Raw genomic sequence first — 15,738 nt, 5'->3', positions numbered from 1 at the left:
ACCCCGTTGTGGCAGCCCTAGCGAATCTGAAACGTGGGAAAGTTAAAAGGCTACCCATTTTGTACGAAAGCATTGTTAAATGACTCTGCAAATATTTCAGTATTCCTAGAGAAAGCTTGGATTACAATGAGCAATGACTAGGTCTAAAGGAACTTTCCTATTTATAAGACCCTAAGCATTCAAGCTTCGCTGCTTACCTTTTCTTGGTGTGGCCGTTTGGCTTTTCATCAGGAGGCAGCTCAATAATGAGCTGACAGGACTGGGCATGATCGAAGGTGTTTGGAGTCTTTGGTGAGCACTGGGTGTCCAACATAAACACCTGTATGGGTACACAAAGGCACAGTTCAGAGATCCACCTGACTCAAGAGATTAGCTGGCAAGTTGCTATTCTCTCTACTCATTTGCTCACCTATGAAATGAGGTTGATAATGGTTTCCTACCAGGTATATTTGTCAAGAGAATTAAATAAATGAACACATGTGTATTACACAGGAAAAACATTAGATAAGAATAGCAAATGTTCAATAAATGTTAGCTGCTGACACTAATAACACTACTACTGCTAGCAGGTGATAATTCAACACTCTCCAAAGAGCCAGCACTGATGTTTAATATTAATTAAAAGTAAATAAAGGGGGGTGATGTATGTAAAAGATCTTCTGTGATTGTGACATCTGTTTGGTATCTTATTCTATCCAATACAAAAAAAAAAGTTAGGACTTCTCTGGCTGTCTAGTAGAGTAGTATGGCCACATCATTAGTCCCGACAGGAGAAGTGACTAAGAGAAGGGTAACCACGGCCTACATTTTGACCCACGTGATTTCATTTTACATGATTTAACCTACTTCCCTTTGAAAATGAGTATTTTTAATGAACTTTTCCTTTCCAAAGTTTGTAAGCATTATCAGATTACTGGGTTATGCGACGAGTGAATATAGGAGAAAGGTTTGGGACTGAAGAAGAAAGAAATATAAAGACGTGAAAGATTCACTAAATGGTCTTGGCTGTTCTCCATGAACGATCTCTTTCAGAACAGGATTCCATGGATGTTTTCTCTTCTTACTGTATGCACCTGGGAAAAGTCTTTAGCTAGCTAGGCGTAATGGCTTTATATTTAGAGAAGCCACCCCTTTGGCTTCTCTAGTATTATAACTTTGGACATGTGCCAGAAGAAAAAGTCCATGGTGAAACCTGCAAGGGTAAGTACAGTTTCACTTTACTGATCAGTTACATTCAACTCTATTAAGAAACTTGTAAATGTTAAGCTCTGTCCTCTGTATAGGAGACGAGAAATATATCAAATAAGTGTGCCATCCTTGGCTACTCACAGTCTAGCAGTGACAAAAATACAACAAGAGATGGTAGGGAGGACCATAAACGCTATCAATTGGATTCAAACCATTTCTGGTGAAGAACCGTACTGGCAAGAGGTCAAGGTCCCTAATGGAGTGAAAGGTGGCTTGGGACTCCCAGCAATATGTCAAGCTTCTAGAGCCACTGGGATCACAAGGCCCAGCCCTTATCCTTACCTGCTGAGCCATGGCTCGGATGCGCCAGTACTCGGCTTCGGCACTGGGGGAGGAAGAGGGGGCTGCCACCCTCACCTGGCAGCCTTCCCCACTGAAGCCCTCGGTGCTGCTGTGGAAGCAGCCCAGCAGATCCTAGGGAGAAACACAGCAGCCATTCACCGGGTGCCTCGGGGTTGATGGCACTGTTACTGTGTTGGAGACCGCCTGCGATGAGGAAGGCAGGATCCAGGTGGCCAACTCGACAGGGAACTACGTAGGACTGGACCCTGCTCTGGTTCTCTCCCAGCATCTTACCTTCACGGGCTTGAGTGTGGCAGAGAATGCATCCTGCAGGGCACAGCAGGCCAGCCTCCACATTTCTTCCGTGAACACAGGGCCTGCTGTCACGAGAACGTACCTGCCAAAAGAAACCAGACGTCTTAAAACCATACATTTCACTGCTTTACAGCTTAGACCCTGACACACACTTATTCCACAGTGCTCTTACAAGTTTTGCTGTCTCATCACTCTTGCCTTCAGTCAATCTGGTGTTTCATGGTCATACTACTACTTCCAAAACCATTTCAATGTAAAAATATCAATGGATCCCTATTCCAAAAAGGCCAATGTTTAAACTTAGGCTTGCATGCAAGACTGTATACATTCTGTACTAATTTTTCCGTCCTAGCCCTGTTGTCCATACTACTCCTTTACAAATAACAAACAAAACGAAATAAAAAACCCTTTTGTCACTGGTAATTCTTATCTCCATGTATTTGTTCATGCTATTCGCCTGCCTGCAAAGTCCTGATCTGAGCAAGTATCATTACGAAAAGCCCCGTTGACCACCTGACTCCTGTCCTTTCTCAGCGTTTATAGTTACTCCTCACTGTGCTGATTCTTCATGGGACTCTCTGGTATGCCCTTTAGAATAGGCTCTCTGCTCCTTGAGGGCAGGGCACCTGTGTAATGCCTGCACAGTAAATATTTGCCAACTGAACACAGAAATGAAGAAATATTAGCATATAGTTATTTTTATAAAAAACAATCTAAAAAGTAGATTGTTACCACAAAGGATAATTTAATTCCCTTGGATTTCATAATGGAAACTCAGGTTTCATAGATAGCCAAGGAACCCTTTTCTCACCTAATACAGGAGCAGCCCACTCTGGAGATGGTTTCCGTGGGCTTGGCCACACAGGCTACCAGTAACTCAAAGAGGTCCTTCAGCATGGTGTTGATCATGCTCTCATACCTAATGTCTGTGGGAAGAAGCACAGCAAGTTTCACTCAACACCATTGCAAAAGAAGGGGCTGCAAAGGAGGAAAGTCTGAGTGATATGAAAATATATAATTGTGATAAAAATATATAACATCCATTTTTGATTTATCAAGATGAAATATGTGGTTCACTTTGATGTGCTCAAGAATATTTTTCATAGTTAAATATATCATTTATTTACTTAAGTAGAATATAATATATAGCCTGAATACTAGCTAATAAAACATTTAAATTCTTAAAAAAGGCAGGGGGCGGGAATAAAACACACTTTCCTTACTGCTGATAGTAGAATTAAATTGGATTATAGAATTAAATTGGATTAAAAGCTATTGGAAAATAACAACAAAATCTCTCATCCTACCACTCCCTGAACCCATTGAGTCTGGTCTCCATACTATCCCCAGGCTAAAGAAAATAAGACTTTCAAAAATCACATTCTGTTTGCCCAATTCAAGGAACACATCAGTATTCTTTTCTTCAAAGTCCTTGTGAGGCCATAGAAGCAGTTCTCAGTAGAATCCTCAAGGGCCCCATGCTGAACAAAGCAGCTGGTCAGGAGCAGCTACCCCTAGGAATACACTTGTCAGCCTACGTGTGCAAACACCCACTTCTTTTCTTTCTCAATTAAGTTCCCCCAACCCCCCAAAGGGTAAATCTTTCTGCTAAGCTTAGTAGAGACACCTACTTCTTACCTTTGCTTTTTGACTCTTACTTGGGGTCAAGTTCTCATTAATTTCTCTAACCCCTCCTAAGAAGGGAGCCTCTCACACCTCTTCCTTTATACTTCTGCATGACTTTCCCTTTTCTTTGCAACCTCTAGAGCTAGCAGCGACATTCCTCCTCTCACATTTCCAGACCTTCCCTTAGCAAGAGTCATGAGCAAGAATCTGTATTTCCCTAATGCTGCCCACTGGTACCACCGCAGTCAGATCTCCCCTGCGTCTGGCTCCCTCTCTACCTGCGGACTTCAACATACCCCACACTTTCAAGTCATTTTTCAAAACCCCACAGATATTAAGAACCTTATCGTCACCCCTTAACCTGTTAAGCAACATCTTGCCCATAATTTCAGCCTTTTCTAAAACCCTGCCTCCTTCACTTCGCCACCCCAGATGAAGCAGGACAGTAGAATGCACCCCTCCCTCACCCCCAGGATGCAGGGATATTTCTCCCTTTTAAATGTACTGTATACTTGAACTTGCCTCCACAGATATCCTAGACCTTACTAGGTATCTTACTTTTGGTCGCACATATATTTTAAGTATTCTGTTAGATAATTTTAAAAAATTAATTAATTTATTGTCTAAAGTTTTACATATGTCTCCTTTTTCCCCGCTTGGCTGCGTCCCCCTGCCCAGCCATTCCCGCCCCAGTGTCTGTGTCCACTGGTTATGCTAATATGCATGCATACAAGTTCTTTGGTTGCTCTCTAACCCCCCCTCCCCTACTATTTGTCTCCCTGTTAGATAATTTTGTACAGGACACATAGGTAACAATTTTCTTTTTGGCCATTTACTATTAGAAGGCTGGCCTTGACCTTGTAATTCTATGTTAATAATTCCCAGGACAAAAACCATGCACTGGTATTGCATTAGGAATTTAGTAAGCTCTTTTAGACAGTGTTGCTGCCCACTAATGAAACATGCCATGCAAACTGCTCGGGCGCCACAGATACCTGAGTGTATAAAGCTCTGAATGTGCTCCACCACCAGCTCACAGGACAGACCGATGGCATGCTTGAAGTTAGCTGAGGCCACATCCCAGTAAGAATGGTCTTTATGGCTCCGACGGAGCCAAAGGGACATCACAGGAAGGAGAAGATGAACAACTGCATAGATACCAAACCCTGGTCCTGACAAAGAAAAGTCAGCATCATGATTTCAGCAACTCTCCTATAAAAAGGAAGCTTTTTGCCATCTCTTGGCATTGATGACCTCTTTTGAGGGAGCGCCCCATTCTCTGAGAAAGTGCAGGGAAAATCACTTTCCACCGATTAGGGAATACAGATATCCGACGGCATTTTTCTTTTTTGTTTCTGCATGATTTTAGTTATGCAAGTAATACATGAATTCAAATAATCACTCGATCAACTACTTAGTCCCCAGATGTAAACATACAGATACATATAAGAAAATACATTTAAAATGTAAGTATATATATTTATATGAAACAGAGAAATATAAAGTTGTATTTGTTATTTATTACTTTTATATAAATGGGATAATGTAAACCTTGGTCTACATGTTGAATTTGAATTTTTGCTCTTAACAGTATGTGCTAAAGATCATTCTGTGTCAACAAATTTATGTAATCCTCATTTTTATTGCCACATACTATTATTTCATTGTATGTTTATGCAACAGTTTACTTATTCATTCCCTTAAAATGGACATTGAAAGCGTTTCTCTATTTTGCTTTATAGTCAATTCCATAATGAAAATCTGTAAGAAAGATGAATTTTAAAAATTCTGCTTACAAAAATGAGGCATCCTTTCTATAATCAACACAGAAAACACATGAGAATACAAAGAAGAAAAAAGTACATTTTGAATGTATGTGTGTTTGGGGTGTGTATATTTATAAATGTATAAAATTTCATAAAGTTGAGATTATATTCCATATTCTATATGTGTATATACACTGAGTGGCCAGATTATTATGATCTCTGAATGCATAATAATCTGACCACTCAGTGTACTTCTCTTGAGTACCTCATTTATTTGATATCAAAGATACTATAAATCGTGCACCTGATCAGTTTTCCCCTTTGCACTGGCTGATAGAAAGCTCAGGGCAAATAGGTGGTTGATCTCCAGCAAAAGTCTAGAATACTTTTGGTACCCATTTGAGATACAAATACACTGAGTGGCCAGATTATTATGCATTCAGAGATCATAATAAATAATCTGGCCACTCAGTGTATATTCTAACGTAATGCCTTATAAACAGTTATTTATGTCATTAAATATTATTCACAAATATTCATTTTAATGTCAATAGTATATTTATATGGTTTTACCATACTTATTTTTTGTATTTAAGATGTTTTAGCACATACCATCATATATATGTTTTTGTCTTTATTACCGTTAATTCCTTTGATGATAGATTTCTAGGAGTAGAATTACTGAGTTAAATTCACACACTTAGTAGCACTAAATGTGAAAGCAGAAAATGATAATGACCAATAAAAGAGATTTAGAAGCAGTGGCATATAATTCATTCTGTAAAATACCTGCTTTGCCCTAGCCAGTTTGGCTCAGTGGATAGAGCATTGGCCTGCAGACTGAAGGGTCCCAGGTTCGATTCCAGCCAAGGGCACATGCCTGGGTTGCAGGCTCGATCCCCAGTAGGGGGCGTGCAGGAGGCAGCCGATTAATGATTCTCTCTCATCATTGATGTTTCTATCTTTCTATCCCTCTCCCTTCCTCTCTAAAATCAATAAAAAAATATTTTTAAAAAAATGTTAACTAAAAAAAATACCTGCTTATTTTGGCATTTAACATTTTAACATGTGAGAGTAACTATTATGATTTTCTGGGGAAAAATTCCAATATAAAGTTTGCAATAGATTTTAAAACAGTATCAATTATCAAGTCTTTATCTGTTTATATTGAAAAAACCCCTCTTCTTACTATAAACTAGTGGTTTCATTTGTGGTTATGATTCTGTTAATGAAAACTAAAATCTATAAAAATTTCTTTAATCTTAGGAAAATTTGGGTAAGTGTGTATACTAACCTTAATTCAGAACAAGAAATACATTTCTAAGGGACATTCTTTTCTTCTATCAGGGTACTAGGTGATCACTGTCATTTTACAAATCTAATTTCCTCTGACCTTTATACAATCAAGATGCTGCTGTCTTAATACTGCATATATGTTTGAACGGTTTGGTTATGTCAGCGGGAGACACTGTGAACCCTATCGACTGCTCTGGGGCCAATAACATGTGAGATACAAGTCTGGGTTTATGGAACAGAGTAAAGCCAGCTCGCTCACGGAGACATTGATACCACAGCCTGATTATTGTGGGGCTCCAACACATTCAACTAACTGGCCACCACATATTATTTGTAAATGGACTGGTGGGAAGACTTGTAAATAATCATAGGACATATCCTAAACATCACAGCCATTCCATAAGTATTTCTTGAGCATGTATTATGCTCTCTAGGGTTATAGCAGTAAAATAGGTAGGCCCTTCCTGATAAACATTATATGTATGACACGTGCCCCAAATGACAGACATAGAAATATTTACCAGGTGTTTTGGTCACATCTCTCAACAGCTCGAAGAGTAAATCCAAGGTGGGCGGCTGGTGCTGCCGTGGGCAGTTGGACACAGCTGCTGTTAGCTGCTCCAGCAGGATGATCCAGACTTCTATCAGACCTGGAACGCAAAACCAGACCGCTGTGACATTTGGTTGAACAGGATACAGAATCATTGCAAGGTCAAATAGGTAAAGGAGGTCTCTACTAGTAAACTGCCATGTGCTCTATGGGTGGGAGGCATCCCCCAGTAAGGCAGCCCTCAGGGTCTATAGACGGACAGATTATAATTTACATATTCTGACAAAGTCAAAGAAAAAAGAACACTCCTCAAATTTCTTCCTTATTCCCCTTCAGGAAGAAAGTGATGTGGTTTGTAAGTTCTATATGAAATGATTGTCATGTTTCTTGGGAGCTGATGATAGCAAAAGAATATAATGTCCTTTTAATTCTATCACCTTAGTCAATCATTAAGATATACATAAAAATGCCATTCTAACCATGCTTGTGTGTACAATTCAGTGGTACCAATTAAATGCACAGTGTTGTACAACCATCACTACTATCTATTTTCAAAATTTTTCATCACCTCAAACAGAAACTCTCTATAGTCATTAAGCAATAACTCTCCATTCTCCCCTCACTCTAACACCTCCGGTAACCTCTGATCTACCTTCTGTCTCTCTCTGCCTCCTCTGGATATTTTGTGTAAGTAGAATCATAAAATATTTGCTGTTTTTGTGTCTGGCTTATTTCACTTAGCATAACACTTTCAAGGCACATCCATGTTATAGCAGGTATCAGAATTTCGTTACTTTTTATGGATAAATAATATTCCATTGTATGTATACACCACATTTTGTCCATCATGTTGGATACGTGTTGTTTCTACCTTTTGGTTATTGTGAATAAGACTGCAATGAACACTGGAGAATATGTTTGAATCCCTCCTTTTAATTCTTTTAGTACATACCTAAGAGTGGCTTTCTATGGTAATTTTATTTAGTGTTTTGGAGAACTACCAAATTGTTTTCCACAAAAACTGTACCATTTTATATTCCCATGAGAGTTCCAATTTCTCCACATCCTTGCTTACACTTATTTACACAATTTTCTATTGCTTTTTTTTAACCGATGGCCATCCTAGGAAGTGTAACTAATATTTCATCATGCTTTTGATTTACATTTTTCTAATGACTAGTATTATTGGGCCTCTTTTCATGCACTTACTGGTACTTATAGGCCATCTGTATATCTTTTATTTATTTATTTTTGAGAAATAGCTATTCCTGTTCCTTGCCCATTTTTACAGTGGGTTATCTTTTTGTTGTTGAGTTTTAGGAATTATTTATAGATTCTAGATATTAAAACCACTCCAGATATATGATTTACAAATATGTGCTCCCATTCTTTAGGTTGTCTTTTCACTTTCTTGATAATGTCCTTTGATGCACAAAAGTTTTCAATTTTGAAGTCTAAGTTACCTGTTTTTTCCCTCTTGTTGCTTGTGCTAGTCTATCTGTGCTCTTCTTAGTGCCCCATTTTTTCCAAAGGCCATTCATCTTTGTTTTCCTTCTTTTGTAATCTATAAATTGTTTTAAATTTACTTGTCCACACGTCAGTTTGCAATTCTGGCATCCTCTCACTCCTGTGTACATACAAATCACTGTGCATATTACTCATAGCTGGGAGAATGATGCTCCCAGTGCAGGAGGTTCATCTGCCCTCAGTACACAACTCTCCTCTTTCTTCTCAGAGTTTCACTTTTAAAATAACATACTAACTTTCAGTGCTGCCTATTACTAGGTGAGAGAAAAAACATGAAATTCTTTTTACTAGGTCCAAATAATTTTATTTCTGTCATTTATGCAAGCACTGTATGAGCCAACATTTTGCACATCACTGTCTGGAAATATGTGGACCTATAGCTCAGAAAGCTGTGCAGAAAAGGACTAGAGTAGAATATAAAAAACAGCCCACTCTACATTTTCATTTCAATACTTCAAATTTTCCTACAAAATAAAACTGCATCAGAAGATGGCACTTCAAGAATGTTTCCATTACCCTAGCTGGTTTGGCTCAGTGGATAGAGCACTGGCCTGTGGACTGAAGGGTCCCAGGTTTGATTCTAATGAAGGGCATATACCCGGGTTGTGGGCTCGATCCCCAGTAGGGGGCATGCAGGAGGCTGCCAGTCAATGGATTCTCTCTCATCATTGATGTTTCTCTCTCTCTTTCTCTCTCCCTTCCTCTCTTTGAAATCAATAAAAATATATTTTAAAAAGAGTTTCCATTAAAAAAAACCTATTTCCCCAGTTTTAAATATCCCTATTAATAGGAGGCAAAACCAAAATCATGGACAATAAATATAATAAAACTAGGTAATAAGAAATTCTTATGAACCTCAAAATACAGACTGGGGCAAAAATAGGTTTACAGTTGTGAGTACGTGAAACATGGAATTTATTCTTGTATTATTATTTATTTATTACTAGAGGCCTGGTGCATGAAATTTGTGCATCGGTAGGGTCCCTAGGCCTGGCCAGCGATCAGGGCCAATCTGTGGGGTGACCGGCGGGGCCCCCACTGGCACCCACCTTGGCTGGCCTAGGGCCTGCAGGCTGGAGGCAGCTCCTGTGTTGAGTGTCTTCCCCCTGGTGGTCAGTGCGCATCATAGCGACTGGTCATTCTGCCATTTGGTTGATTTGCATATTAGGCTTTTATTATATAGGACTGCATTATTTTCCATATGAACAACTGTAAACCTACTCTTGCCCCACCCTGTAAGAACAGGTGTGGACAAGCTAATTTAGAGGAAATTCAGAGGACAGAAAAACATGTTACACAGCATTATGGGAAACTCTACAGGACAAAGTACCTCACTTCAGCAAATAAATTGAAAAGGGGTTAAATAAAGTTGGAGAAGAAATCTATAGATTGAAAAGGATTTAAGAGACATGTCAGCCAAACATAGAGTATGGATCTTATGTGAATCCTAAAAATTAACTGACATCTATAAGACAAATGGAAAATGTTACACAATAGATATTAGATGTTAGTAAAGAGTAATTGTTAATTTTTAGGTGTGATAATAACTTTATGGTTGTTATCTTTAAAGAAAACATACTAATGTCTTAGGTTTGTTTTAAAATAATATGGAAAGGAGGAAATGGGTAGGGATGACAGAGACGGAGAGTGAGCATGTGTGTGTGTTTACATTATATGAGGCTGGCTATAAGTTTATATTTGAAGCTGTGTGATAGGTATATGAAGGTTCACTATATCATTCTGTCTAGTTTAAATATGTCTATGAAATTTCCATAGGGGGAAAATAATTATTTGCCTTTGAAAAGTAGAGAAATATCTCAGAATATATAAATGGTGAGAATTGCTAATACTAACTTAAAGCTTTTTTATTCCTTTCTCTGATTTAGCTATGTTTCCTATCCTATCTAATAAAAGAGTAATATGCAAATTAACCATCACTCCACTACACCCACAAGCCACACCCACCAGCCAATCAGGAGCGAATATGCAAATAAACCCAACCAAGATGGCTACAGCCACAGAGAGCAGGAGGGAGGCTTGGGTTTCCCCAGCAATGGAGGAAGCCAAACTTTCCGCCTGCCCTTGCGGGCCTAGGCCTCCACTCAAGGCTACAAAGTTTCACTGATAGAAGATACATAAATCCCAACAGAAATGGCTGCCGCCACGGAGCAAGCAGAAGGCTTGGCTCCACTCCAGGCTACAAAGTTTCAATTGTAGAGATAAAGAAACCCCAGATACCAGGGCCTCTGCTTGGGTCGCCAGGGGGCGTGGCCGGCCTGCAAACCACCACAGGCCTGCCACCCCACGCCCTAAGGGAACCCCCACCCTGATCTGGGACACCCTTCAGGGCAAACCAGCTGCCCCCCACCCGTGCACCAGACCTCTTTCCTATCTAATAAAAGAGTAATATGCAGATTAACCATCACTCCAACACACAAGATGGCTGCCCCCATGTGGTCAAAGATACTGCCCCCATGTGGACACAAGATGGCCGCCACAAGATGGCCAGCAGGGGAGGGTAGTTGGGAGGGACCAGGCCTGCAAGGGAGGGCAGTTGTGGGCGATCAAGCCTGCAGGGGAGGGCAGTTGTGGGTGATCAAGCCTGCAGGGGAGGGCAGTTAGGGGCGACCAGGCCTGCAGGGAAAGGCAGTTGGGAGGGACCCAGGCCTGCATGGGAGAGCAGTTGGGAGGGACCCAGGCCTGCAAGGGAGAGCAGTTGGGGGGGTACCCAGGCCTGCAGGGGAGGGCAGTTAGGGGAAAACAGGCTGGCAGGGGAGTGGTTAGGGGGTGATCAGGCTGGCAGGCAGAAGTGGTTAGGGGCAATAAGGAAGGCAGGCGAGCAGTTGGGAGCCAGCAGTCCTAGATTGTGAGAAGGATGTCCGACTGCCCATTTAGGCCCGATCCCACCAGGATCGGGCCTAAATGGGCAGTCGGACATCCCTTGAGGGCTCCCAGATTGGAGAGGGTGCTGGCTGGGCTGAGGGACACCCCCCCCCCCATACACGAGTTTCGTGCACCAGGCCTCTAGTATAATTATAACTTTAAAACCCTCAATAAATTTATACTGTGGGAAACTTTATGTGGGTGCTTGGCTAAACTTTATCCCTAAGAAGATGGACTGCCTAGAAAAAAAATAGATCAATGATTTGCATACATGGAAAGGGAATGCCCACTGTTACATACAGGTGTCCCCCTCAAAATGTATAAATACTTTAATGCTGATAGCTCAATTTTGAAAAAGAAATGTATTTTCATAAAAACTGCCTTTATAATTAATTATTCAAAGTGGGTGTATACATTTTTGGGACATCCTGAATACAAACTGTATTAAAGACTATATTATAGATAAGCAACATTAGCTTTTGCCTACAATTCTCTGATTTTGGAGGTTTACAATGCTAATCTAACCATTAAAATGAAACCTCTATTAAGCAACAGGTAGCCAATTTCCAGTATTTTCATTTTTCCTTTACATTAGTTATTCCTATAGTTCTTTCTCATAAATAGCCTGAACTAGTGAGGTTTTATAATCTCTATGGAAAACTGTAAATCTTCTAGCCACCCCCATAACTGAATTTGTAATAGAAAAATAAACAAGAGGAAAATGTAAAACAAACACAAAAGCAAATTTAAGAAGCCTCCCCTAAAAAGTCTTTTGTGTGGGTTTGAAACAACCCATTCACAGATAACAGACCCCTTTAAGGATATCATTTCCATTTCTACATCTAGAAACAGGAAAGGGTCATCAAGTTGGAGCATGAGTTAGCCGTTCTGAAAATAAATTACATGGGAACTAATTTGGAACACATTCTTTAAAATTATTCTCTTAATGAGTCTCTAGCTTCGCCAGTCACAAATAGATTCTCTCTTCAGTAATGGCTTAATTTCCCCAGTCTCTGACCAAATAGTCCTGAAGGAAGTAATTACATAATGATTGTGTTTCCTAGAAGGAATTAAAGACAATTACTTGCCAATTTAAGTACCAATGCACCAATGCAACCACATTCCAATGTGCTAAATTCAAGAGAGTCAAAGTTAGAAATTATATTTAGCAGAATCTGCACTGGTTTTAGATGGAGGCATCAACTGTGAAATGTGTTTGGAGAACCCATAGAAACTTTTAGGTAGACTTGTTAGAATCATAAACAGTAACAACATAAATGGATGATCATTCAAGATCTATAAGCTAGTTAATTCGTGGCTTAAGCTTCTGAGAATACGTACACAGCCAATAACCTGATTTAGTCTAATCGATGAACTTACCAGTGTCATCATCAAAATCAGACAGGACCGACTCAATGCCATCCTCACTGCTCGCCGACTGCTCCTGAAGTCTTCGAGGCAAGCTAGCAAGTCGCCCACTAAGGAATATTGGCTTCATCGGCATTTTGTAGATTTTGGCCAATAACTAAATAAAAAATACCAAATTTCAGTTATATATTGGAAAAAGCTATACTCTGGGCTTTAAAGAACAATAAAATTATGTACTAGTTATAGAAAGGGGAGAGAAAACCAGAAAAGCTGCCACTGTATGAAAGGTTTAAAGCTGAGTGGTTGTGATTGGCTTCATAAGCTAGCTCGCAGGAGGCATTTATCCCAAGAAGCAAATGAAATAGCATTCAATGGCAACAAAAAGGTAGAGGGGAAAAACACAATGAATACTTTTCCAGCATCTCAATTGCCTATGCGTTTTATAGATTCGTATGAACCTACTAAGGGAACCATGTCACATGTCAAGAATTTTTGCCTATGGGAGAAGGTGTTCTATGGGCATCACTGAGAAGAGAGTCTGCAGGCAAATCAGATACCAGACTCCAATTTCCCTCTCACATGACCCCACATCAAAGACACAGAGGGCAATGCGGAAACAGGAAACTCTGGGCAAGGTCAGCAACAGAAGACACTGCCCTGGGCTCTTTATTCCCCTCTCTCCACGAGAGCCTGGTCCCCTAGGGCAGTGGTCGGTCAACAGAGAGCCTGGTCCCCTAGGGCAGTGGTCGGTCAACAGTTTGCCGCTCTGTTGACTAATGAGTTTGCCGACCACTGCCCTAGGGATCTCTGCTCCGGAAACAAACTGCCAAGGATCCTTATATCTTCACAAATTACAATCCGGCCTGCTGTGACCATCATGTTCTAGAAACCAGGGAAACAGTTGTGAGAAAGATAGACAAAATTCCTTTCCTATGGGTCTTACAGACAAGAATCTTTGCAGAAATAATAAATAAAATGTCTGGCGTAAATGTTAGAACATTGGACAGGTGGTACTAGAGAGAGTGACCAAGGTGTGTGGGGCACATTGGCAGGGAGTTGGTAGATACCGAAGGCCTGGTTTCTCTGACAAGCGATGTTTCCGATGAGATTTGGAAGATAAGGGGCGTCATACAGAGATCTGAGGAGGAAACATTTGGGTGTAATCAGCGGGGTGTATGTGAGGGGCAGAAGGGGAGAGTGGTTGGAGCACAGCGAGTGAGAGGAGAGGTTCTGAGGTGGAAATAGAGCTGGAGTCATGTCACATGGGGCCTTGGGGACACAAGCTGAGAAGACTGGAGAAAATCTATCTGAGAGAGTTGTCACCGAAGCCCAGAGGAGGAAGGGCTTCAAGGACAGCGTGACATCTTGTTCCACAGGCATTGGACATGGGTAAGGACAGAGCGTTATTGAACTGAGCAAAGTTAAGATCACTGCCCATATTGACAGGTGGTTTTATTGGATTTGCCTACTAGCTCTTGACTCAACACATCCCTCTTACTTTTTCTGTGTCTCTCCTCACTGGCTGCACCCCCACTTTCTCAGTTTTGGTGTGTAAGGAAGATCTCCCGGGACCTCATGATTCCATCCTCTACATCCTGACAAATACAGAGATGGTGGTAGTTCATCTGAGAGTAAATGAGAAGCGCCAGAGAGCTCGGGGTCCAACTGTGTTCTAGCACACGGTTATTACTTTTTCTCTCTCCTTCGTGGAACGGGTGGGACAAACATTAATGCTCCAAACCTAAGTTCCAATCGCCTCAGAGACAGTAGATAGGGCTTCTCCTGGGCCTCAGCCAAAGACACCCACACGTGTCTTTTGTCACAAGCATCTCCTGAGGCAGGTTCCTGGGCCTGGGACTTGGCGTGAGCAACCCCGTACCTGAGAGCAGCGCCTGAGGTAATCCAGGGCAGGGAGGCACAGATCGGGGGCGGTGGCTCCTGGTCCCGGGACACAGTCTCCAATCTCCTTACAGTCCACCTCCCCTGGGGGACAGAGACAAAGTTATCCTTGTTTATGCCCTTACAACAGAAGACCTATTTACTCGCACAGCATTAACTCATCCAATATCTACTAAAACAGACCAAAAAAAAAAAAAAAATTAACGTGTACCTGAGAAAAATCCTTTCACTCATTCTATCCCCTGCATGTATGTGTACATGTTAAACACAGTTGGGATCATAACACATATGTGGTTGAGATTATTTTGTTTCGTAACTCCCCTTTTTACTAAACAATGGGCATTTTCTCTCGATCCTGCCAGAGCACTGGCAGTGGCCGAGCCGTGTTCTCTTGTCCCTGGGCCCTGCCGCTGATGGTGCGACTTCTGAAGCTCTGATGAGGAGGATCCTGGAGGCCAGCTGGGCTGCATGAAGCACCAGGCCTCTCTCCACTGGAAAAGGACCTCATGTTGCTGCCGGTGCTCAGCACTAAATAGCGATGATAAATGAAGCTCTGGGAAGATTTTGAACATCTGGGGTTTGGGGATAGAGGCTATGTAATTGAGTTGAAATAAAATTCTTTTTTTTTTTTTTTTTTTTTTTTACAGATCTGTAGAGGGTTTCTAGATTTTCTATAGGCAAACAACAGTTGAGAATGACTTTTCTTCTCATGTAATGAACCTATTTCTCGACTTTTAATAAAATCATTGCACAGTACTGTAATTGTTTCTAATTGTCTATAATTGTAGCAACTAGCACCCTCCCCTGTGAGTAAACAGACATAATGACTAGGCATTAGTTAAAATTCAGATGCAGACAAAGAGGCATGTTCTCCTTAGAAAAGACAAACATTTCTTACGTTTTGGATATTGGCAAACGTTTTTTTGTATGGGGCCAGACAGGAAATACTCCAGGCTTTGCAGGTCAGACTGTCTTGGC

At 40.9% G+C, this 15,738-nt stretch overlaps 1 protein-coding gene and 1 long non-coding RNA gene across 3 annotated transcripts in view; one reads left to right on the top strand and one right to left on the bottom strand.

The window, feature by feature from the left end:
* The window catches only part of ARFGEF3 (ARFGEF family member 3), a 149,088-nt gene that overhangs the window by 6,894 nt on the left and 126,456 nt on the right, over positions 1-15,738 (bottom strand). Inside the window, exons 25-32 of one of the 2 annotated variants that reach the window (XM_080665273.1) lie at positions 14,741-14,844; positions 12,874-13,018; positions 7,055-7,183; positions 4,467-4,643; positions 2,657-2,771; positions 1,825-1,927; positions 1,531-1,662; positions 198-319 (exon numbers count right to left, since the gene is read on the bottom strand). In XM_080665273.1, the coding sequence (XP_080521399.1) occupies positions 198-319; positions 1,531-1,662; positions 1,825-1,927; positions 2,657-2,771; positions 4,467-4,643; positions 7,055-7,183; positions 12,874-13,018; positions 14,741-14,844 (1,027 nt within the window). The remainder of the gene's footprint in view (positions 1-197; positions 320-1,530; positions 1,663-1,824; positions 1,928-2,656; positions 2,772-4,466; positions 4,644-7,054; positions 7,184-12,873; positions 13,019-14,740; positions 14,845-15,738) is intronic. The other variant, XM_080665274.1, reaches the window with a different exon arrangement.
* Positions 7,185-15,241, top strand: LOC308246921. Its single transcript, XR_013960442.1, has 3 exons — positions 7,185-7,253; positions 7,779-7,859; positions 15,123-15,241. It is a non-coding gene; the product is annotated as an uncharacterized lncRNA (long non-coding RNA).

Source organism: Plecotus auritus, assembly GCF_963455305.1.
Source record: "Plecotus auritus genome assembly, chromosome: 4".
Classification (NCBI taxonomy): Eukaryota; Metazoa; Chordata; class Mammalia; order Chiroptera; family Vespertilionidae; genus Plecotus; species Plecotus auritus.
The sequence above is the reverse complement of the archived record's forward strand: the minus strand, read 5'-3'. Positions and strand labels throughout refer to the sequence as shown.